The sequence below is a fragment of the Nilaparvata lugens genome, chromosome 5, assembly GCF_014356525.2.
Source record: "Nilaparvata lugens isolate BPH chromosome 5, ASM1435652v1, whole genome shotgun sequence".
Taxonomy (NCBI): Eukaryota; Metazoa; Arthropoda; class Insecta; order Hemiptera; family Delphacidae; genus Nilaparvata; species Nilaparvata lugens.
In genome coordinates this window covers 61,830,546-61,854,093 of record NC_052508.1, presented here as the reverse complement: position 1 = coordinate 61,854,093, position 23,548 = coordinate 61,830,546, and the positions used below count along the sequence as shown (strand labels likewise).

At 36.3% G+C, this 23,548-nt stretch overlaps 1 protein-coding gene across 1 annotated transcript in view; it reads left to right on the top strand.

The window, feature by feature from the left end:
* The window catches only part of LOC111057537 (mitotic spindle assembly checkpoint protein MAD1), a 49,807-nt gene that overhangs the window by 24,933 nt on the left and 1,326 nt on the right, over positions 1-23,548 (top strand). The window contains exon 5 of the mRNA XM_039429001.1: positions 11,969-12,162. Coding sequence (XP_039284935.1) covers positions 11,969-12,162 — 194 coding nt within the window. The remainder of the gene's footprint in view (positions 1-11,968; positions 12,163-23,548) is intronic.

Genomic DNA, 23,548 nt, shown 5'->3' with positions numbered 1-23,548 from the left:
TGATACACATCAGATTTAAAATAAAAAAGTCAAATTGATTTTTAAGATTGAATACTGTTTCTGTGATGTCTGGATACAACAACTATAACAATGCCATCGTAACAATACTCGAAAGAATGAATAAATATGCTTGAAAAATATATTACTTCAATCCATGAATAAAAATATTTTTCTAATTCTAAACCTTCATCTAATCTCCATGATTCAATCCAATCCAGGTATTCTGTAATACAGTTCATGAAATAATGCCTCTTCCAATTTGTGCGTGTGCGGCAATTTGATTCACAGTGCTGCCTGAATAGTGAGATTCGATTAGAGCTGTCAGCATTGGTTGTAATGGGAGGCCTACAATGCTCTCCAGTTGAAAGTGAATCTAGCTTATGCAGTGGCTTGTTGATAAGGGATTGGATGACTCATTCCCTACCCACTCACCCACCTCCTTCCTTCCCTGTAACTCCCCCCGCTTTTCCCTGAAGTTTCCCTCGTGTTGATCAATAGGGAATCCCCTCCCACTCCCACATCATCCCTTTGCCTCACAAGAGTCTAGACATGCTATGACTCACCGTTTTCAGCTGGACACCAACAATCCCTCTCACTCACTCACTCACTCTCTCACTGTATCTCTCACTCTCCCTCTCTCTCTTCATCTCTTTATATTAATCTTATGTAATCTTATTAAATAATATTGTAATCTATTATTTTTGTATTCTTATGTAAATTATTTATTTTGTAAAGGGTTGTGTGGGAGAGAAGACCAGGAGTCCTAACTCCGCCTAATAAAGGCAAATAATCTCTCTCTCTCCTCTCTCTTTCTCTCTCTCTCTCTCTCTCTCTCTCTCTCTCTCTCTCTCTCTCTCTCTCTCTCTCTCTCTCTCTCTCTCTCTCTCTCTCTCTCTCTCTCTCTCTTAGTGGGTTAGTGGGGAGGATATTTTTAATATTCTTTCCGAAGAATGGACATTGATATGTCCAAAGCTCCGCCAATTTAGGTAGATGCATAACAATATAATTATCTATAGTTATTATATTACAAATTGCTTTTTCATATCATATACAGTTCAATAATTATTTTCTTAGTCTATATTATGTAAATTCATCTATAATTTTGCTGTATTGTAAGCTATTGTATATAAGTGTATAAGCCAGTATATATTGTAATCTACATAAATAAAGTACTCAATCAATCAATCAATCAATCTCTTTCTCCCTCTCGAGTATTGCTTGTTAACTTATAATTTAGTATTGTATTGGGGGGTTAAGTGTAAGAGAGGGCCGGCTGAGCCATAACTTCGCCCTCCTAGGTCAAAAATAAAGGCAGTCATTCTATTCTATTCTCTCTCTATGTTCCTCACTTCCCTATCTTTTTTCAAATTTACTTTCTTACTTCTTTTCCTACTTTCTCTTTTTTTCTTCTTTCCTCACATATTCTCTAACTTTCTACTACCTTCTTCTACTATTCCATCCTTTTCTTTTTTTGTCTCCCACTCGTCCTTTTTTATCTAGTTTCTTTTCATATTCTCCTCAGCTGTCCCTCTTTATATTTCACTTTCTCTTCCTCCTTCACATACTACTTGTCCACTCACTTCTTATCTCTCTATTTCTTTCTCCCTTCATCTCTATCACATTCTTAACCCTTCCTTCTCCTCATCTTTATCTCTTTCTTCCTTCATCCTTCAGAGCTTATCTTTTAAAATTTCTCCCAATCTCATTTTCCTTTCACCTCTTTCTCTTTGTGGTGTTCTTATTATTTTTATCTTCTTCATCTATCTCTCCTCTATTTCACTCTATTTTACCATTTTCCACTTCTTTTCATCCACTTCTTCCATTTCTTTTCGTTATATTTTTCATTTAGTTTTCTCTCTTAATTTTTTTTGTCTTCCCCTATTGTCTTTTGGTTATCTATCTTTTGCCTTCTTGTATATTTTCTCTTTTTTCCTATTTTTGCTTGTCATTCTCTTTCAGATTTTCTCATTTAAGTTTCCTTTTTAGAATATCTCTTTTTGTTCCCTGTTCTCTTTTTCCTCTTTTGTGTCTTTATCTTCCTCTCTTCAATTATTTTCTCTGTTATTTTTGTGTCTCTTCATAAATCACTGAATTCTCCCTTCTTTACACTTATTTTCTCATCTCTATTCTCATTTCCTTATCTTCTCTATCTTTATTCTCACTCTCATACCTTTCACTTTCTCTTTCTCTCAATCCATCTTGCTGATTCGGCCCTCAGTGAGTCATACCTCAGAGAGTATCCTCATTCATGTTTCGTACTCAACCATCCCTCTACATTTTGGGTGGATTTAGAGTGAGAGGGGAGGAGTTGTAAGTGTGTTTTGAAATTGTTAAAGTGAGTCATCCCTGGGTTTGGGTGGCGTTAAGGGTGGGTGGGGGTTTAAGGGGTTGTGCCACTACCCTCCTCTAACACCCCTCCCCTCCTCACGAGAATACTTGTTGCATAATATTCCGATGTTATCGAGGTTTATAGACTGCTAATTCAATGTTTCCTTTACAAAGTTTCAACTACTAATTTTCAGGATAGTAAGTTCCGTTTTGAACTATTTGACAGTAAGTTATTGAAAGAATGTCATTGAAAAAGAGAAAAATACTCAAATGATTGGAAATGTAAGTTTTCCCTTGTAATCCAAAAAGCATAATACGATATAAATACGGTATATTTTCGGCTTCAAAATTTTCTGAAATAACTTAATTTATTCAAAGTGCGGTGATATTAAGTGCAATATTCGACTATAATTTGGTATTTTAATCATTCTAAATTCAAAAATTTTAGCTCATATATATTTTTGGACAGAACTTTGAACTTTAACTTTCCTCAGTAAGAACATAACCTATTTTTTCGGACATTTTATTATTTATCGAAATTTGGGAACAGAATAGTTTTGGGCTATGCCTTTTGTTCTATCCCGATCATATTGATATGATCTGTAATTATATCAAAAAATAAATAAATATATAAAGAGTGAGTTACATGTATGGGAACCCTTCAATAAATTGGAGACTGTTGTGGATATAATACTGTGTAACTTTCAGGATAAGTTATTGGTCAAATACTCTACCTTTTGACGTACAACTGAATTTCAAACCCTCATAAAGGGTTGGTTGACTTAGGGGTTGTAACTCGAATATTTTAAATATAAGCACTCATTGTGTGGTAGGCCTGCATCGTTACGAAGGCCTTTTAAAAAAAGAAATATAACTTCAATAGAAATGTTCAATGATACTTGTGTCCACAATGGCGGCTGATTGAAGTTTTTTTTTAAGGAAATAAGGGGTTATAGCTCAAATATTACTTTCCTTGCCCTACTACCATAGGTAAGGAAAGTATTGCTTTCCAAAAAAAATTAAGGCACCCCAATTTCAAGTTTTCTATACGTTTCAAGGTCCCCTGAGTCCAAAAACATGATTTTTGGGTATTGGTCTGTGTGTGTGTATGTGTGTGTGTGTGTATGTGTGTGTGTGTGTATGTGTGTGTGTATGTATGTGTGTGTGTGTATGTGTGTGTGTGTATGTCTGTGAACACGATAACTCCATTCCTAATTAACCGATCGACTTGAAATTTAAAACTTAAGGTCCCTATACCATGAGGACCCGACAATAAGAAATTCAATAAAATTCAATTCAAGATGGCGGAAAAAATGGCGGATAATTACTAAAAAACCATGTTTTTCACGTTTTTCTCGAAAATGGCTCTAACGATTTTCTTCAAATTTATATCATGGATAGCTATTTATAAGCCCTATCAACTAGCATAAGTCTCATTTCTGGGAAAATTTCAGGAGCTCCGTAATATTCTTGAGAAAAATGGCGGAAAATGACTAAAAAACCATGTTTTTCGCGGTTTTCTCGAAAACGGCTGCAACGATTTTCTTCAAATTTATACCATGGATAGCTATTTTTAAGCCCTATCACCTGGCATGAGTTTCATTTCTGGGAAAATTTCAGGAGCTCCGTAATATTCTTGAGAAAAATGGCGGATAATGACCAAAAACCAGGTTTTTCACGGTTTTCTCGAAAACGGCTCTAACGATTTTCTTCAAATTCAAGCCATGGGTAGCTATTCATAAGTCCTATCAAATGACATGAGTTTTTTCCTTGGAAAATTGCAGGAGCTCTGTAATATTCTTGAGAAAAATGGCGGATAATTACTAAAAAACCATGTTTTTCACGATTTTTTTCAAAATAACTTGACCGATTTTTTTCAAATTCATACTCTGTATAGTTATTTATCAGCTCTATTAACTGGCATGAGTCTCCTTTCTGGGAAACTAATGGGGGTCCACCCCATCCTTGAGAAATGGACTTTGTAACCTCCTTCTCGTGCATGAGGTAGGTAGGTAGAGCAGTTCATGAAAAGAATACATAGTCGAGATATTTCATCTGTAGAACAGCTGTTTTGACGACTTTAAAAAAATGACGACTAAAAAATCATTGAATTTCACAATTTACACAAAGGAAAAAGTACTCTGAAAACAATTATATATACACATATACAAAAGTCTGATCGTAGTTTCGAATATGAGCAAGGAAAGTTGTGTGAATGTACCACACCAGATTTTTTTAAATGTTAACACCCTTGTGTGGTACATCATTTTTAAGGCCTTCCTGAAACAAGGAAGATGACATCAATAAAAAAGATACTTTTATCCAAAATGGCGGCTGATTGAAGTTTAATTTTTTAAAGAAATAATTGATAAAGTTTAATCAGTCGCCATTTTGAATGAAGTATCATAGAACATTTTTATTGATGTTATCAATTTTTTTCAAAAATGCCTTTACAATGATGTACCACACAATGGGTGTTTACATTTAAAATATTCGAGTTACAACCCCTAAGTCACCCCCTTATGAGGGGTTGAAATTCAGTTGTACGTCGAAAGGTAGAGTATTTGACCAATAACTTATCCTGAAAGTTACAGTATTATATCTACAAGTCTCCAACTTATTGAAGGGTTCCCATACATATGACTCACTCTGTATAAGTTATGAGAAAATGGCATTAGTAGCCGAAACATGTCGTGAGGAAGTAATTTAAAAAGGGTACTCAGATTTATATTCTTATTCATCATACAAAAGTAGCCCTAAAGAAAAAATACAATATATAAGTTATTTCCTATCTTGAAAATCGGTATTATAATATGATGTTACAATAGTTATTTGTGCAACTAGTGCGCAAAGTGTCAGTTTGCTGCACCGAAAGAAACGTTTACGCCCGAGCCGTAGGCGAGGGCGGAATGGTTTCTTGAGTGCAGCAGAGGAACTTTGCGCACGTATTTCACATTAAGTTTTTCCTACAGTTACCATTGAATATGAAAAGTGGGTAATTATGGGTAAAATTGCCTGAAATCTATCAAATGTTTTTCTGTGTAATTTTATTATTGATAAAAACCTTAATCCTAAAATCCTAAAGTCCTCGTTGTCCTTGGTTATAATATATAATGAATAATAATTAGCGCGTTGTGCTTGGTTGCACCTCTGCTCACTATAGCAGCCCAGTCACTGTTACCAACTTCATTTTCATTTTGCTGCACTGTTGCTCCATATAACCTACTAAGTATTTTGCGTTGCCATGTTGCAAATCTGGAGTGCAGAAAAATTTTTCCCGCACTAGAGCGGAAAAGTGATTCTTTGCGTTCTGTAATCAGTGCAGCAATGGCCACTTTTCAACGTAACTGTAGGAAAAACAACATTCCAACTCGACTTTTATAATCAGACAGTATTTTTTAACTATTATTTTTATTCTTTAGAGGAGCATGATGATCGTGAACTAATCATCAGAATGACGAGTAGACTTACAACTTTAGGTGTATTCCAAACCAACTTGAAATGACATTTAGTCTTAATCAGAAATGATATCGATACCTTCATTCTAATACCACGTATGTACAGAAAAGCAAATTTTTCAGGAGGGCAAAAAAACTGATTTTAGCAGTTATTATCATAATTTCCCATGTGAAAAGCTACAATTATGGATAATAGTACATTTTTTGAACTTTTTTTCACAAATAAATCTTCAAATAATTATCCTACAAATTTTTAAATGACATACGTGGTATTAGAACTGCTAAACAGCTCTGATACGTGTTATTTCCTGCATAGGCTCATACAATAACAATGCATTCATTTATAAAATTCATAATTACAATGATTCTATAAGAGTTGACTTTGGATTTCCATTCAGAAATAAAGTTGAGACAAATAATTATTTGAATAGAAATGTATTTTTCCTACAGATACCCTGAAAAGTGACCATTTGTGCACTGATTGCAGGCTGCAAAGAATCACTTTTCCGCACTAGTGCGCAAAGTGAGTACTTTGCGTACTCCAGATTTGCAGCATGACAACGCAAAATAGTTAGTAGGTTATATGGAGCACCAGTGCAGCAAAATCAAAATTAAGTTGGTAACAGTGACTGCTGTGGCTGCTATAGTGAGCAGAGGTGCAATGAAGCACAACGTGCTAATTATTACTATTATATATTATTATAACCAAGGACAACGACAGCACAGTGCCACCACAGCACACACCACACAGCTGCCCCCCGCCATTCAACACTACTACATTATTCAGGCAATTTTACCCATAATTACCCACTTTTCATATTCAATGGTAACTGTAGGAAAAATTTAATGTGAAATACGTGCGCAAAGTTCGTTTGCTGCACTCAAGAAACCATTCCGCCCTCGCCTACGGCTCGGGCGTAATAGTATATTTCGCACCTAGGGCCGAAAATGAGACTTTTCTGGCTCGAAATCGGTTTTCAAGTCCGAGGCCGTAGGCCGAGGACTAGAAAAGATCGAGAGCCGGAAAAACATTTTTGCCCATGGTGAGAACGTTATTTTTCGCCACACAGAAAAATAAACAATATACATATGAGAATAATAATCGTCTATTATAAGCACTTCCAAAACCAAAAGTGGAAGGTCATAGCTCTAGCAAATCTGAGGTAATCTGAATATCAAGAAATTGTCCAAGTATTTTTATCTTTTATTATGATTTGTCTAAAAGATTATGTAACAGGTTGAGTTTATACTTTTTATTCTTTCAAATGACAATAAGATGATATTATTATAAATGTTTTAATTATTGAATGGTAGACACAAATAATGAAAAGTTTTTGATCAGCTGTTTTAGCACACTTGAAATTTGGCCAATCTGAATGTCAACGGAAGTTTAGATTAGAAGTTCTATCCTACTCTGAAAATCGAATTATTTGAATAGGTAATAATATATATCTTATCTGTATTTTATTCATCCAAAAAATATGATAGTATATTATTGCAGAATACTTTATTGAATTCTAGAAGCATGAAATGATTCCGTTTATCCACCATGTTCCGTGATAAACGCTGTAACTAGGAGGTTTGAGGTTAGATTCTATTATACTCTCAAAATTGAATTTGAATAGTTTATAATAGACTATCTCATTTGTATTCCATTCATCCAAATAAAATTATAGTATCTCATTGCAAAAACTTTATTCAATTCTAGAAGCATAAACTGATTCCGTTTCATAAACTATTTTGTAAACACGTTCACATCAAATCAGAATCAGCTGACTTCAAGGCTATTTTACAGCCCTAGGGCCGTGAAAATTTTACCGGCCTGGTAAGAAAACAATCACTTTCGGCCTCCATATGACGCACGTAAACCAGCTCATTACATCCAAGTGGGGCAAAAAAAGGTTTACTTCACTCCTAAAAAGCGTACCGTACAACAGACTTTGGCTCATGACTTATATTATTAAAATTAATATTATTATCTGTCTCACAATAAAATTTTCACTCTGAATTAAGTCAGATAACGTAGGCTATGTAGGCTACTATAATAATAGAGTATAGCGCAAATTTGAAGCCGGTTTGCTGGCATTTTCACAACAAAATATTGCTCTGAAAATAGTTAAATCATAGAGAAAACATTCGAAGATTCAATCTTGAGTGGGCCAAATGTTTTCTCTATATGGTTTAATATTGAAGAAAAATTATCTAAAAGTTTTAATAAAGAATTACGAAAAAATTACTAGGAATTTAACAGTCAAGGCTGAGTTTCACCAGTAGGCTTACCTTAAACTTCAGATCTGTGCTGTATTTGCTTATTATTATTGTTGATTGTATTGCATTAAGAAGTGGAATTCGATAATAAAAAGAAACAATTATTACTCTACCTCACTTTTAAATATTGATACAATTATTGTACTTTGAATTCAATTCGATTCTTCACTTTTATTAAATACTTGCGATAAGTACCTTTCTGACAATGGACAATGTAGCCAACATTATATTGTTGAGGCTATGGAGATATATCATCGTATTCTATTGTTTGATATCAAAAACACAATAATAAATATTAAATTATGAAACAGTAATTTATAAAATATATTATTATAGACATAATACCGCGATTCACGATACATAATTATATAGATTATTACAGTCATTATGAGATTATCTCTCTATGTTTTTTGTGAGATCGGACACGATCAGCTGTTATTCAAGGTCATTTTACAGCCCTAGGGCCGTAAAGTTTTACCGGCCTGGTCGGAAAACATCACTTTCGGCCTCCATATGACGCACGTAAACCAGCTCATTACATCCAAGTGTGGCGAAAACGTTTCTTTCGATGCAGCAACTGTCACTTTGCGCACTAGTTGCACAAATAACTATTTTACAACTTGACTCAAGAAATCATTATCATTATTAACTCGTTTTATATGAAAATTTCAGTGCTCTACTTCTTACTTTCCTTGCCCTATTACCATAGGTAAAGAAAGTATTGCTTTCCGAAAGAAATTAAGATACCCCAGTTTCCAAATTTCTATACGTTTCAAGGTCCCCTGAGTCCAAAAAGTGGTTTTTGGGTATTGGTCTGTATGTGTGTGTGTGTGGTGTGTGTGGTGTGTGTGTGTGTGTGTGTGTGTGTGTGTGTGTGTGTGTGTGTGTGTGTGTGTGTGTGTGTGTGTGTGTGTGTGTGTGTGTGTTGTGTGTGTGTGTGTGTGTGTGTGTGTGTGTGTGTGTGTATGAGTGTATGTGCGTCTGTGTACACGATATCTCATCTCCCAATTAACAGAATGACTTGAAATTTGGAACTTAAGGTCCTTACAATATTAGGATCCAACACGAACAATTTCGATCAAATGCAATTCAAGATGGCGGTTGAAATGGTGAAAATGTTGTTAAAAACAGGGTTTTTCGCGATTTTGTCGAAAACGGCTCAAACGATTTTGATCAAATTTATACCTAAAATAGTCATTGATAAGCTTTATCACCTGCCACAAGTCCCATATCTGTAAAATTTCAGAAGCTCCGCCCCATCTATGCAAAGTTTGATTTTAGATTCCCAATTATCAGGCTTCAGATACATTTAAATCAAAAATTCTGAGTGGAAAAGATTGAGCATGAAAATCTCTTCATTAATGTTCAGTAACATTTTCACCTGAAATTGAAAATAAGCTCGAAATTCGAGAAATGTTATTATTTCAATTACAAACTGTTAATTCTATTAAATCATTCACTATGAAGAGATAGCAAACTTCGAGTGTCTCCAGCCTTATTGTCCTGTCACCAGCTGGCTTGGATCTCTGAATAGTAAACTTGAGTTGCGCGGGAACACTAGCGTCAGGTGATCAATTTTCATAACGGCAAGGAAAGTTGTGTGAGTGCGCCACACCAGATTTTTACTTTTTCTAATTCACTTCTTCTTACGTTTTTCATTCTCTGTTAGTTTATGTGGAAGATTATCGTAAAAGCTATGAAAGTCAATTGGTATCACGTTTTTCAATTCTTGAAGGTGTTTCCATTTGGAAAGTGGGATAGGAATCGGACCCTCATACAATGCTGGAGCTTCTGCATCATTCCTCACTTTGAAGGTCTTCTTGGCAAATTTTGATAATCATCATTGAAATTCAATTTATAGAATACAATCCCTTTTGATATTTCAGGCTGACTATATCAACGACTACAGAATCATGTTTTTTCCCAACGCCATGTGCTTTCTGATACATGTTATTTGAATTGGTGATCTTACGTTGTATTGGAAACCTAGGCAACAGATTCATGTGGGTTTTCTGATACGTGATATTCGAAATTGTCTGATACATGCTATTAGAAATTATTCTCAAACAATTCTAATACGGGTTATTGGAAATTGTGAATAACAGCTGAACCGTTCGTTTCTGTTACTTGGGATTAGAACCATTGGAAAGAGCGCCAAAATTACCTTTAGAAACCATTAAAAACCGAAATTGCTTAAAAATTCTCATACATGGTATTGGAATGAAGGTATCGATATTCAATATGTTAGGCTCCTCATGTGATCTTTACCGCGACCAAAATGACTAACAGATCGATTGATCGATTTATTGCCTTTATCAAGGACAGAGTTAGGAATCCAGTTCCTCTCTACCACACAACCAAGATACATCCCTACATGCCAGTATCATGAGTTGACATATGACATACCTGCTCAGCCTTTATGAGTGGGAGGTGCCCACTCATGTGAATAATACCGGAAACCGGACACACACTGATACTAATTTAGAACTCGCCTTAATGTTGACTCATCTTGAGGAATATGTAATCTGTCTACAAAGTTAACCATTCCTCTCAAAAATAATAATATTAATAAACTATCCGTCAGGCTCGCTTCGCTCGCCATATCCGTCTAGACAGGGGGCTCCGCCCCCTGGACCCCCGACTTGATCGTCCAAAAATGAGATCAGCGGGCTCGCTTCGCTCGCCTGCATGTAGACCTCAGCGGAACCTCTGTACCGAATTCTGGACCCCCGACTGGATTGTCCAAAAATGAGATCAGCGGGCTCGCTTCGCTCGCCTGCATGTAGACCTCAGCGGAACCTTTATACCGAATTTGAACGTATTATGTCAATTTGATCTCGAAAAACACCTGTTACTATATCAGCGTATCAAGTATTGAAGTAGCAGTACCCAATCAATTTTTCCGCGATAAATCAGAACCTCCTAAATACCTACTGTACTGGATAAATATGGTATTTAGGAGGTCCTGGATAAATGCATTCCAATCTCTAACTTTGTGCCAACCTCACAAAGTCAACTCAACTTAATGCCAACCTGACAAAATTTTTAATTTAGTTACCAGAACAACTGTTTCGAAGAGGTACTCTCTCTAGATTATAGTTCTATATTAACATTTATGGTATGGACATTTGAATCATAATTTTATGATATTGGAATAAGAAGAATATACATGCTAAAAGACGAACTTTAAACCCTTAAAACCCACCCTTAGAGTTAAAATATCGCCAAAAGATTTCTTAGTGCGCCTGTAAAGGGACAACTGAACATACCTACCAAATTTGAACGTTTTTGGTCCGGTAGATTTTTAGTTCTGCGAGTGAGTGAGTGAGTGAGTGAGTCAGTCAGTCAGTGAGTGAGTATTATATGTGAGTTTTATATATGGCAAATAGGAGGTAGAAAAAATAACTTTTGTATAATGTCATATATTTTGCTTTCAACTCTGAGAGTGTAATAGTAGCCACATATTAAGGAGGTAGAGGTACCTCAATGTAAAACAAATACATTTTGTGTTATGGATGCCCGCATGGTGAGGTGGTCCAAGTAGAGGTTTACCGCACGACCTATCTTAATATCCTTACCATGCTGTCGGTCCCGGCTGAAGTATGACAGTCGTAAGGCCCATTGACGGCTTAAATTATATATTCAGGCGGTGGAACATTCCCGAAAGGAACTCCCCACCAACAAAAGCCATACGAATTTATTTTTTTAGTCAGTGAGTGAGTGAGTGCCATTTCGCTTATATATATATATAGATTGAAATTGCTTTAATCTCTGAAAATGATATTTTTCCGAAAGACGTGAAAATGCTCGCGTCCTTATACTGTTCCAATAAATCTATACAAAAGTTAAAACCGTGAAAACTAGCTCACTAAAATTTCAAGATAATTCTGTTACCTTTAATTTATGTATTGCAGGTTCAATCGCTGGAATTGATTGTGGTTGAAAAGGATGCCGAAGTCTTGACAGAGATTGGCAAAATGAAGAAACAAATTTCCTCCAAAGATTGGGAAATGGAAAGGTTTAGAAAAGAAATACAAGAGTTGGAAACGCTACTCGCTACTAAAGATGAAAGTATTGCATCTATCAAGAAAGTCAGCGACGCTTATATGTAAGTAAAATACATATAAAGTGGGTGAAAAGTCCGAGAACGGCTTCATATCTCATACACAAAGGTAATTTTTTGATGGTGGGTGTGATCGGGGAACCTACTCAAATTGAAAATACTACTCTACTATGACTTGAAAAATATGGTCCACCATCTTGGATCCACCATCTTGGATCCACCATATTTGTAAACTCTAAGGTTCAACTTTGCGAAATTTATATTGATTTTAAATTGGTAATCAATAATTTTGATGTAAAGTGGACTGTATTGAATAGAAAAGAAACAAGTGATATCTCTACAGAAACAAGTACATGCAATGAATATATAAAAGAACAACTCACCGAAAACCTGCAGAGTACCTAATGTAATATTTATATTATTGAGCTTACAACTCCCAGGTAAGGTATTCAGGTGTCCCCGAGGTAGGAGATGAATCAAGGATGGTGAAAAGGCAAGCTTAATTGTCATCTACTGTTGGTAAATTCGGCTTCCATCATATAACGTTGCACATATATTTCTGACGAGATATTTACAATGTCTTTAAAGACTATAGATCGGTGAACTTTCCAATCGAAAAATAATAGTTTAAAACTTTCAACTAAAGGGAGTTTGGCAAACACTCTTCCAAACGTAGGTTTATGGTGTACGATTTAACATTAACGAAAAATAATAATTTGAAGAACGATTTTCTTCTGGAATGATCGACGAATAGTAATTATCAATTCCCGACTCGAGGCAAGCTATTACGAAGCAAGACTGAACTGAAAGAAAAAACCTACCGGCTAGTGAGCGCGACGCACTCAAGTGAAAGAAATACGAACTGATCGAGGAGCACGCGTCCAATTCAAAAACGAAAAATGAAAACTAGAGCTGGCTCCAACATCCCCCCCCGGCTGAAAAGCTATTTTCAGACAAGGCTAGAGAACAAAGAAACGAAAAAAAAACAATGAATAAACGACGAAAGAAATAAAAAATAAAACAAAACGAGAATAAAACAAAAAATGCAAAAGGAAAATTATTGAGTAGGCAACGGATACAACTTTGTAGCCGGCCTTTTGAAGCGACCATTGGCGCACCGCACCATAGCCACTCGAACGACACCATCAGCACCGGGAAATACTTCCTCAATCACCCCCAGAGGCCATTTCAACGGTGCGACATTTGGTTGATCCACTAGGACGATTGTCCCAACCGTGAGAGGGGTGGAATCCTTACACCATTTCACACGGGTTTGTAATTTGTGTAAGTATTCTTTGCGCCAACGACTCCAGAAAGACTGAACCATTTGATTGACTAATTCAAACCGATCCAATCGATTCATTGGACGATCTTCCACATTTAACATAGGAAGGTACTTAAGAGGTGTCAAAGTGAGAAAATGAGCCGGTGTGAGGGCGAGGGGTTCACTCGGATCCGCGCTCATTTGACATAACGGGCGTGAGTTAAGTACAGCCTCATTTGAACTAAGACAGTGTTCAATTCTTCGTAAGTCAACAACTGGTTACCAATAACTCGAAACAGGTGTGACTTTACTGATTTTATATTCGCCTCCCAAAGACCGCCGAAGTGAGGTGAACCTGGCGGGATGAAATTCCACTCAATGCTATGATCAGCAAGTTCATTCTGGAGCAGGTTTTGATATTCCTTGGAGTTCAGCATCCGTGACAATTTTATTAGCTCATCATAGGCGCCGACGAAGTTGGTACCATTATCGGAATACATGACCTTACAAGGACCTCGTCGAGCAAGGAAACGGCGAAAAGCTGATAAGAACATTTGGGTCGATAAGTCCGAAACTAATTCAATGTGAACGGCTTTAGTTGCCATACAGACAAAAAGACAAATGTACGATTTAAATATGAAAGGATTCCGACGCCTGGCCATGGTGATTCGAATGGGTCCACCATAATCAACTCCACATTGGACGAATGGTTTAGACGACAGAGTTCTACAGGCTGGCAGATTGCCCATTTTCGGCGGTGTAAGAGTGGGACGATAGTGAAAACACTTGTTACATTTTCGTACATGACTCCTTATAAGGACACGGGCTGATAAAATCCAATATTTTTGTCTCAAAATAGACGCCAATAAATGAGGTCCAGCGTGACAGTGCTTTTCATGAAAATAATCAATCAAAAGCGTGACCAATGGATCATTTTTCGGTAATATAATCGGATGACAGCTGTCATAATTCAACTCAGAATTTTGTAAACGTCCACCCACACGAATAATATCATGATCAAGAAAGGGTGACAGTTGTTGAAGATGAGAAGTACATTCTTTCCCAGCTTTCAATTCCAGTAATTCTTTCGAAAAATGAATTTTTTGTACGACTTTACACAAATGTTTTTCTGCCAAATCGAAATCTAATTCATGAGGTTTAGGCAATAGACGAAGTACTTTCAATATTAACACCATGATACGCAATAGACGTTGGTAGTTGGAACAACGAGCAATTAAAAGATGAATCGAATTAATAGATGAATTTTCCGACTGTACTACAGTGACAATTGAGTGAACCTTGACCTCAGGTAGACACTCTATTGGTTCCAGATCGACCTTGACGGGCCACTCACTCTCTTCTAACATTAGCCAAGAGGGGCCAGACCACCACAAATCATGATTGATTATTTCAGAAGGGGATAAACCTCTCGAAATGGGATCAGCTGGGTTTGAATTTCCTGCCACGTGTAACCAGTCGTTGATAGGACAGTCTTGAATTTTCGTAACTCGATTAGCGACAAAAGATTGCCATCTAGATGAACAGCCCCTGATCCAATGTAAGACCACAGTTGAATCCGATAATGCAACAACGCGAGTCACGTGACAACAAAGGCTCAAAACAGAGACAACAACCTGTATTAATTCAGCGAGCAAGAGCGCCGCGCATAATTCAAGCCTAGGTATGGATAAAGTCTTAGATGGCGCGACTTTTGATTTAGCGCACAACAATGTGATAGTTGCAGGTTGCATATCCATTTGAGATTTTATGTAGATCACACCACCATAACCTAAAGTCGATGCATCACAGAAACCAATGACAGTAATTTTCGAATCATTCATCACTCCTAAATGACGTGGTATGAAGAGATTGGACAATAAAGGGAACTCCTTCTGACATGTCTCCCATTGAAGCGCAATAGAGGGAGGTACTGAATCGTCCCAATCAAGACCAGCATTCCATAATTGTTTAATCAAACATTTAAGAAACAAAGTTAGGGGTGACAAGAGTCCCAAAGGATCGAAAATGCGTGCTACTACCGATAAAATGTGACGTTTGGTAGGAACAGACTGATTAGGATTCACTGAAAAACAAAACGAATCACTACCAGGTTGCCATTTCAAACCTAGGACAGCCAACAAATTTCCCATCTCGAAATCTTTAGACAAGGCCGATTTTTCATCTTCCGAGAAATCATTCATCAATTCAGGTGAATTGGAACTCCATTTAGTAAGTTCGAATCCGCCTCTCTCGAACAATTCTTTAGCCTGACTACAAAGACGATTTGCTTCACCTAAAGAAGACACACTTGTCACCAAATCATCCATAAACATGTCACTCGGAATACGAGCTTTAGCATCAGGGAAATTTTCACTTTCTTCTTGAACAAGTTGATGGACAGTTCTGAGAGCTAGAAACGGTGACTCACTCAGACCAAATACGACAGTTTTTAATTCAAAAATTTGTATGGGATCATTGGACGAAAATCTCCATAACAAACGCTGAAATTTGCGACACGATTCATCGACAAGAATCTGTCTATACATCTGCTTTATATCAGCAGTTACAGCGATAGAAAATAACCGAAAATTGACTAACAGAACGAAAATATCCGTTTGCAACTTGGGGCCGATATGAAGTATATCATTCAATGATACTCCAGTAGTAGTTTTCGCGCCTGCGTCAAAGACAATACGCAAAGGCGTTGATTGACTCTGAGTTTTGATTACAGCATGATGAGGTATAAAATAACCACCTTTATCACTCTGATTTTTTATCAATTCCATGTGTCCTTGTTTGAGATAATCCAAGAGGACATCGTGATACACTAAACGCATGTTTGGATCACGTGCCAGTCGTTTCTCCAAACTGATGAGTCGACGTTCTGACATAGCATAACACTCTTAGGGAAACATCGGTCTGATAGGCACCCAGTGAATTTGAGTTTTGTTGTAGTGGTCACAGTTATGAAGCAGGGTCGCCAACCTTCACAGTACCTTCCCACTACACTGTTACTAAAAGCTTGCCACTGTTTTCAGTTGGTTGCAAATACTCGTTCAGGAATAATGTATTGTTTATCAAAAGTTTGGCGGTCTGTGTGACCGGGTGTTTCCCTGTGAGTTATTTGTGTACCGGTCTGTGTGACTGGGTGTTTCCCTTTGTGTTATTCGCGTACAACGTTTGGTGAAATTAGTAGTTTATTTTCAAATGTACATTAGTTTTGTCAGTGAATTTTTACTCTAATATTTCTGTAGTGAAATTATCAAAATATTGAAATGGATTGTCCAGGACCTAGTCGATCTTTTGACCCACATGATTCTGATTTTGGTGCTCGTATTCGAAGGCTTCTACATCCTGAAGATGACGAAGAATTTTTGAATTTGTCATCAGGAAGTGAAGTAGACGACTCAGATGAAGATCCGACATGGACTGCTCCTGCTCAAGAGGTTGTGATGAGAGATGATTGTGATGATCAAGGAGAGGAAGATACAAGTGAAGAATCAGAAGATGACAATCTTTTGGAATTAGATGAGCCTATGACTGATGATAATCGTATTGATGGCTTGCCTGAAGTGTTTGAAGAGAGAATGAGAAAGCAAGACTTCGGACCTCCAAGTGTTTGGTACAGCAATCAACCTCCAACTAATGTTAGGACACCAGCTAGGAATATTGTGCGTACTGGTCTTCCAGGAATCAGAGGCCCAGCAAGAGTGTTAGGAAATAAACCAAACAAAGTTCAATTATGGAGACTCCTCTTTGATGACAATATTATGGATAAAATTCTGGTCAACACAAACAAAAAGATTCAAACTGTTCGATCTGGATTAGGAGAGAATACCAATGTTAGTAATTATAGAGACACAACTATTGAGGAAATCAATGCCTTATTTGGTTTGTTGCTTCTTAGTTCCATTTTGAAATCAAATGACGAAACAATAGAAAGTGTGTTCTCCAAGGACCTTTTCAGCCGCCCAATATTTTCTGCAACAATGTCAGTCAAACGTTATAAGGTTCTTATCAGCTGTCTAAGGTTTGATAGCATGGAAACTCGTGCTCAGAGAAGACTACAAGACAAAGCAGCCCCGATATCAGAAATATTTTATTTATTCATCAAAACTGTCAAAGTGTGTACTGCGTCTCCTCTGAAGTGACTATTGATGAAATGCTCATACCATTCCGAGGAAGATGTAGTTTTAAAGTTTACATGCCAAAGAAGCCAAAAAAATATGGCATTAAAGTGATGTGCTTGGCTGACAGCAAGACCTCGTATTTGTTGAATGCTTACCTGTATACTGGGAAGGGCAGTGATGGCTTAGGTCTGTCTGAAGAAGAAAAAGAACTCAGTGTACCTACACAATCAGTGATAAGACTCAGTGAACCAATACTCAGGAGTAATAGGAATATTACTGCTGACAATTGGTTCAGTTCAATGGAACTAGTAGAAGAGTTGTCTAAAAGAAATCTCACTTACGTCGGAACTATGAAAAGAAATAAGAGAGAAATCCCATTGGAGTTTCTTCAAAACCCCCACAGACCTGTTGGCTCATCCATTCATGGCTTCAAAAAGGATTGCACCCTTGTCAGCTTTGTCCCCAAGAAAACAGAGCAGTGGTCTTAGTTTCAAGCATGCACCACACTTCTTCCATTGATACAATAAATAACAAGCCTGAAATAATTTCGCACTACAACAGCACAAAATGTGGTGTAGACTTACTGGACATGAAGTGTGCTGTGTTTTCTTCAAGCTGCCGTACTAGACGTTGGCCTTTAGCTGTTTTATACAGACTCTTGAATATCAGTAGTGTCAACTCTTTTATCCTTTATATGAGCTTCAAAGACATTCCTGATATGGCACGGTTTGAATTTATAAAACAATTAGCAAATGAGATGATCATCCCACACCTCCGTTCAAGACTTGCATCAAACGTAAATCTCCCAAAAGAACTGAAATGCACCATACAAAAAGCATTAGGAGAAGAAAATCAAGATCTAGCACAGCAGCAACAGGGAGAAGTAGCTTGTCACCGAATGGGGAAAAGAAAAACTTGTTCAACCTGTCCTTACCAGAAGAAGAGAAAAACCGCTTATATGTGCATCAAGTGTGAAAAGCCTATCTGTGGTGAATGTAGTCGAAAGGTTTGTTTAGAGTGTTCAAAATAGAGCAAGTAAATTGAAAGAACATTGAATACCAGTTATGAGGAGTAAAAATATAAGGATAATTTACAAGGATTCCATTATGTAAATCATAATGAAACTATAAATTAGTTTGTACTTGGCCATTTTTTATAATTTTTATGTTTTGAAGATAGCTTACACTTTTGCTTATTAGTTTTTTCCTCTCATGAATGGTTATAAGTTTTTTCATTATAGTTTCAACAATGGAATCTCCTAAATAATTTGAATAGGATTCTCAATGAAAAAACCTAATATTATAATGTGTGTGTTGTATTGAACGTTTTATCTTTGACAATATCTAATTTAGTAATAACTTTCAATTTTCATATTTTTTGTAGCTAACATTGATCATATTATTCCTGTTTTGATTTTCATTTCATTGAAAAAAATACTGAACTGGATAAAATTGTTCTATTTAACCGTCTCTTTACATAGAAATGATAGTTGTTTCATAAGACAGAGGAAAAACAGTATAAATGTATGTGGAGGTCCCTCAGACCGGGTGTTTCCCTTGGTGTCATAGGTTTCATGTTTCCCCAAGAGTGTTAAGAATCACCAACACAATCAGGGGATTTTGAAAACGATAATGAGACAACGAATCTACCCGAATTTTCACGACGAACGGACGATGCAAAATCCTTCTCGCATTCCAACTCATCAGCAGTGAGTTGTTTTCCTACATCTGGAATGCTTTCCACTTCCCAAAATTTTCGAACTAACTTATCCAACGGTGATGTTAGACAAGTCATCAAACACGTTGAATTTTCTGAAGATTGAGTTAAAATAGGGGCTCTACCCATCAAAATATAACCGAAAACACTTTCCAAGGCCATCAAATAATTCGAATCAATTTCCACACGACCATTTCGGAAAATATGGGGCACTAATTCAGCTCCTATAATAGCGTCAATTTCGCTGGGAATGTGATAACTTTCATCAGCAAGTCGAAGACCAAACAAATTTGATAATTTAGAATTATCAATTTTACTAGTGGGAAGCTGTTCCATGATTTTTTCGACAACTAATGGTTCAATGGAAAATTTAACACTAGAATCGAGTCGAGATTGAAGCGTGACAAAAGTACGACCAAAAACTGATTGCGAATTTCCGCCAAAACCATTCACAATTAATTGGAAAGGAGAAATCGATAGTTGCAATTTACAACAAAGTTTACGAGTAATGAAATGACTTTGACTAGCTGAATCAACTAAAACTCTTATTTTGTGCAATCTACCTCTCTTATCAGGTACCTCGACTTGAGCAGTTGATAGTAGAACACTATACGGTGCCGACTTCGAATCGATAGAACAACAGGTAATAGTATTATTTTCTACCTTTTTCGCTTCCGAATTTGATGACGAATTTGAAGCATTTCCGAAATGTAAAAGCGAATTATGCTTCTGACTACATTCCTCGCAGTTGGAAGAAGTACAATCTTTACTACGATGGGCTGGCGAGAAACATTTCAAACAGCAACCCTTCTCCTTAACAAAACGAAACGGTCCCAAGGTGATAACTGACGAAAAAGACGACAATTGATCAATTTATGATTTGTCATCGAACATTTCAGACATTCTGATATTTTTACCGGTGATTTGGTCACTTGCGAATTCGATTGAACAACCAACACTTTGGATTTTGGTATTGGTTTCACTACTGGCTTGCATTGTTTAGACGATTCGTCATGCGGTAACGATTTAATCTGCCTTCGATGAATGAAACAAAATCAGTATATGTGGGATCATCCTTAATATGAACTGAAGCTTCAAATGCCTTTCGAGAAACAGGATCTAAAATTTTCAACGCTTGGAACAGAAATATTGCATCAGATACATCTTCACCTCGTAGGCGTTTTAAAGCAGTAATTGAACCACAGAACTGATCGACTATAGAAACTAAACCTGCACGAGACTCAGATTTTAGACAATTGAATTCGAAAATTTGTTTCAAGTACACATTTGAGAGTGAGCGGGGGTCATTGAACCGCTTAATTAATGCATCCCAAATAATTTCATAATTATTAGCAATAGGTGGTAGATGACGTGAAATATTAGCCGCTTCTCCAGATAGTTTGGACACCAGATATTGGACCTTTTGTTGATTTGGAATCGATTTGTTGTCATGAATCATGCATTTAAACATTTCGTAGAATACCGCCCTTTTGATTGATCTCCGTCGAACACAGGAATTTCAATTTTCGGTAAAATATTAGACGAATCCTTATTGGAAGATACAGGTTGAGCCGGGGTAGAAACACTAGGTACAACCTGACTGCGTTTTTTCAATTCACTAGCAATTGCTTCCATATGTTCGAACATTTCCATATGTGAACTACTAAATTTGGGTACAAATTCCGGGTCTTTTTCCATTTCAAGCTCCTGTATTTCCATTTCAACAGCTTCATAATCCTGAACAGTTTTAAGAGTGGAACTATAGAGAATTAGAAATTGTTTAGCACTAGCTTCTTCTTTTAAAACCTTTTTCGACAAATCGAAGGTACGTTGAATACGATAGAAATATTGCTCAAGTTTAGCTCGTTTGAGCTTTAACTTCTTTTCACTCATGATTGGATATTGGAAAGGTCTTAATGATTTTCATTTACTAATTTTCGAATAAAATTACGAATGCAACAATGAACGATTTTCATTGATGATTCAAGCAAGCAAAATGATAATGTTAGTACAAATTGAACAGAGAAAGCTCAATAGACGAAGCAAGCTAAGCGATAACGTTATCAGCATTGCAAAGTAACGGTTCCGATTGGACAATAGAGATAAGAGTGAACCAACTTGATCGGCTCAATTCATAATGTACAAACAGGTTTGAACCCTAGCATGCACAAACGATTTACAATAAAATTGGATAAGTGCTTGCCAAATATTTGAATAAAAAATTAGCCAATAGAATCCGGCCCGGAGGACCAATGTAAACTCTAAGGTTCAACTTTGCGAAATTTATATTGATTTTAAATTGGTAATCAATAATTTTGATGTAAAGTGGACTGTATTGAATAGAAAAGAAACAAGTGATATCTCTACAGAAACAAGTACATGCAATGAATATATAAAAGAACAACTCACCGAAAACCTGCAGAGTACCTAATGTAATATTTATATTATTGAGCTTACAACTCTCAGGTAAGGTATTCAGGTGTCCCCGAGGTAGGAGATGAATCAAGGATGGTGAAAAGGCAAGCTTAATTGTCATCTACTGTTGGTAAATTCGGCTTCCATCATATAACGTTGCACATATATTTCTGACGAGATATTTACAATGTCTTTAAAGACTATAGATCGGTGAACTTTCCAATCGAAAAATAATAGTTTAAAACTTTCAACTAAAGGGAGTTTGGCAAACACTCTTCCAAACGTAGGTTTATGGTGTACGATTTAACATTAACGAAAAAATAATAATTTGAAGAACGATTTTCTTCTGGGAATGATCGACGAATAGTAATTATCAATTCCCGACTCGAGGCAAGCTATTACGAAGCGAGACTGAACTGAAAGAAAAAACCTACCGGCTAGTGAGCGCGACGCACTCAAGTGAAAGAAATACGAACTGATCGAGGAGCGCGCGTCCAATTCAAAAACGAAAAATGAAAACTAGAGCTGGCTCCAACAATATTGAATGCAACTTTATTTTTTTAAATAGGAAGGTGGTCATGCCATGCATGATTTCGATACGCAATTTCAAGAAAAAATGAATGGCGGAAAACGAATATCGATATCCCAAACCGTTCAGAAGATATTCACATTATTATTCAATATCATGCATATCAGAAATGAAATACATAAGTGGTATTGATTAATAATGTGAATATCTTCTGAACGGTTTGAGATATCGATGTGCGGCTTTCATCATCCATTTTCTCTTGAAATTTCGTATCAAAATCATGTATCGCATGATAACCTTCCCATTTAAAAAATAAAGTTGCATTCAATATGGCGGATCCAAGATGGCGGACCAGATTTTTGAAGTCATAGTAAAGTAGTATTTTCAATTTTAGTAGGATCCCCAATCACACCCACCGTCAAATAACCTTTGTGTAAGAGATATTAAGCCATTATCGGACTTTTCACCCACTCTTTATAATATAAAGAGTGTATTATATTATACTTACGTCAATAGATTGTCAGTATTCTTCATAACAACGCTTTCCATTCTACAAATGTTCAAATGTCAGTTTGAAATGAATCGCAGGCTTACATGCTTTTGAACAAAAATTATGAATATTTAGGGAAAAATCATGCTTAGCTCGAAGTATTATGTTTGTTACATAAGCTCTGTATTCCTCACACTATTATGATCATGCAGCTTTATTTAAAAGAAAAAATGGGGGTAATCATATGTTTTCCTGTATGATAATCTGAAGAAGATGAGATAAAATGTGTTTTTCTTGTAAACGAGATTGTGGGAGGATATGAATGTTTACGGGAAAATTGTATTCAAATTGGAATTGATACACATGTACACGTGGTGTGGATGTGCAAGGATATTATTGCTTTGAAATTAATTTATTTTGAATTATTTAAATAAATAAATACAGCTCATATTCTTGTCAAGATGAAGGAAAGATTTTAGTTATGTAAAATATTATGGAAAAATGGTATACGCTTCAACGATTCTACCATAGTGATTCAATTTGAACTGTCAGGTTTCAGCATTGGATGGATGTAAAGCATTGATGGAATTCATAAGGGATGATGACAGTGGATCTCACTTTTATATACTAGCTTAACATTAAATTTGAATGGAAGGAAATCATTGAAGATTACGAAGATTAGGTTCGTCGACAAGTAAATGAAACATGTGAAACTTATGACGTACAAGTAAAGTAAAATAAAGAGTAATAGCTGCTGTGTTGAGTTGAAATTTATCAGAAACTATGGAGGAAGTGATTGAATATCAGCCCTTTCATCAGTTAACCGAATTTTAGCTACTCGCATGATACTTTTGTCGTTCTAGGTAAAGATTTAAAGGTCATTAATG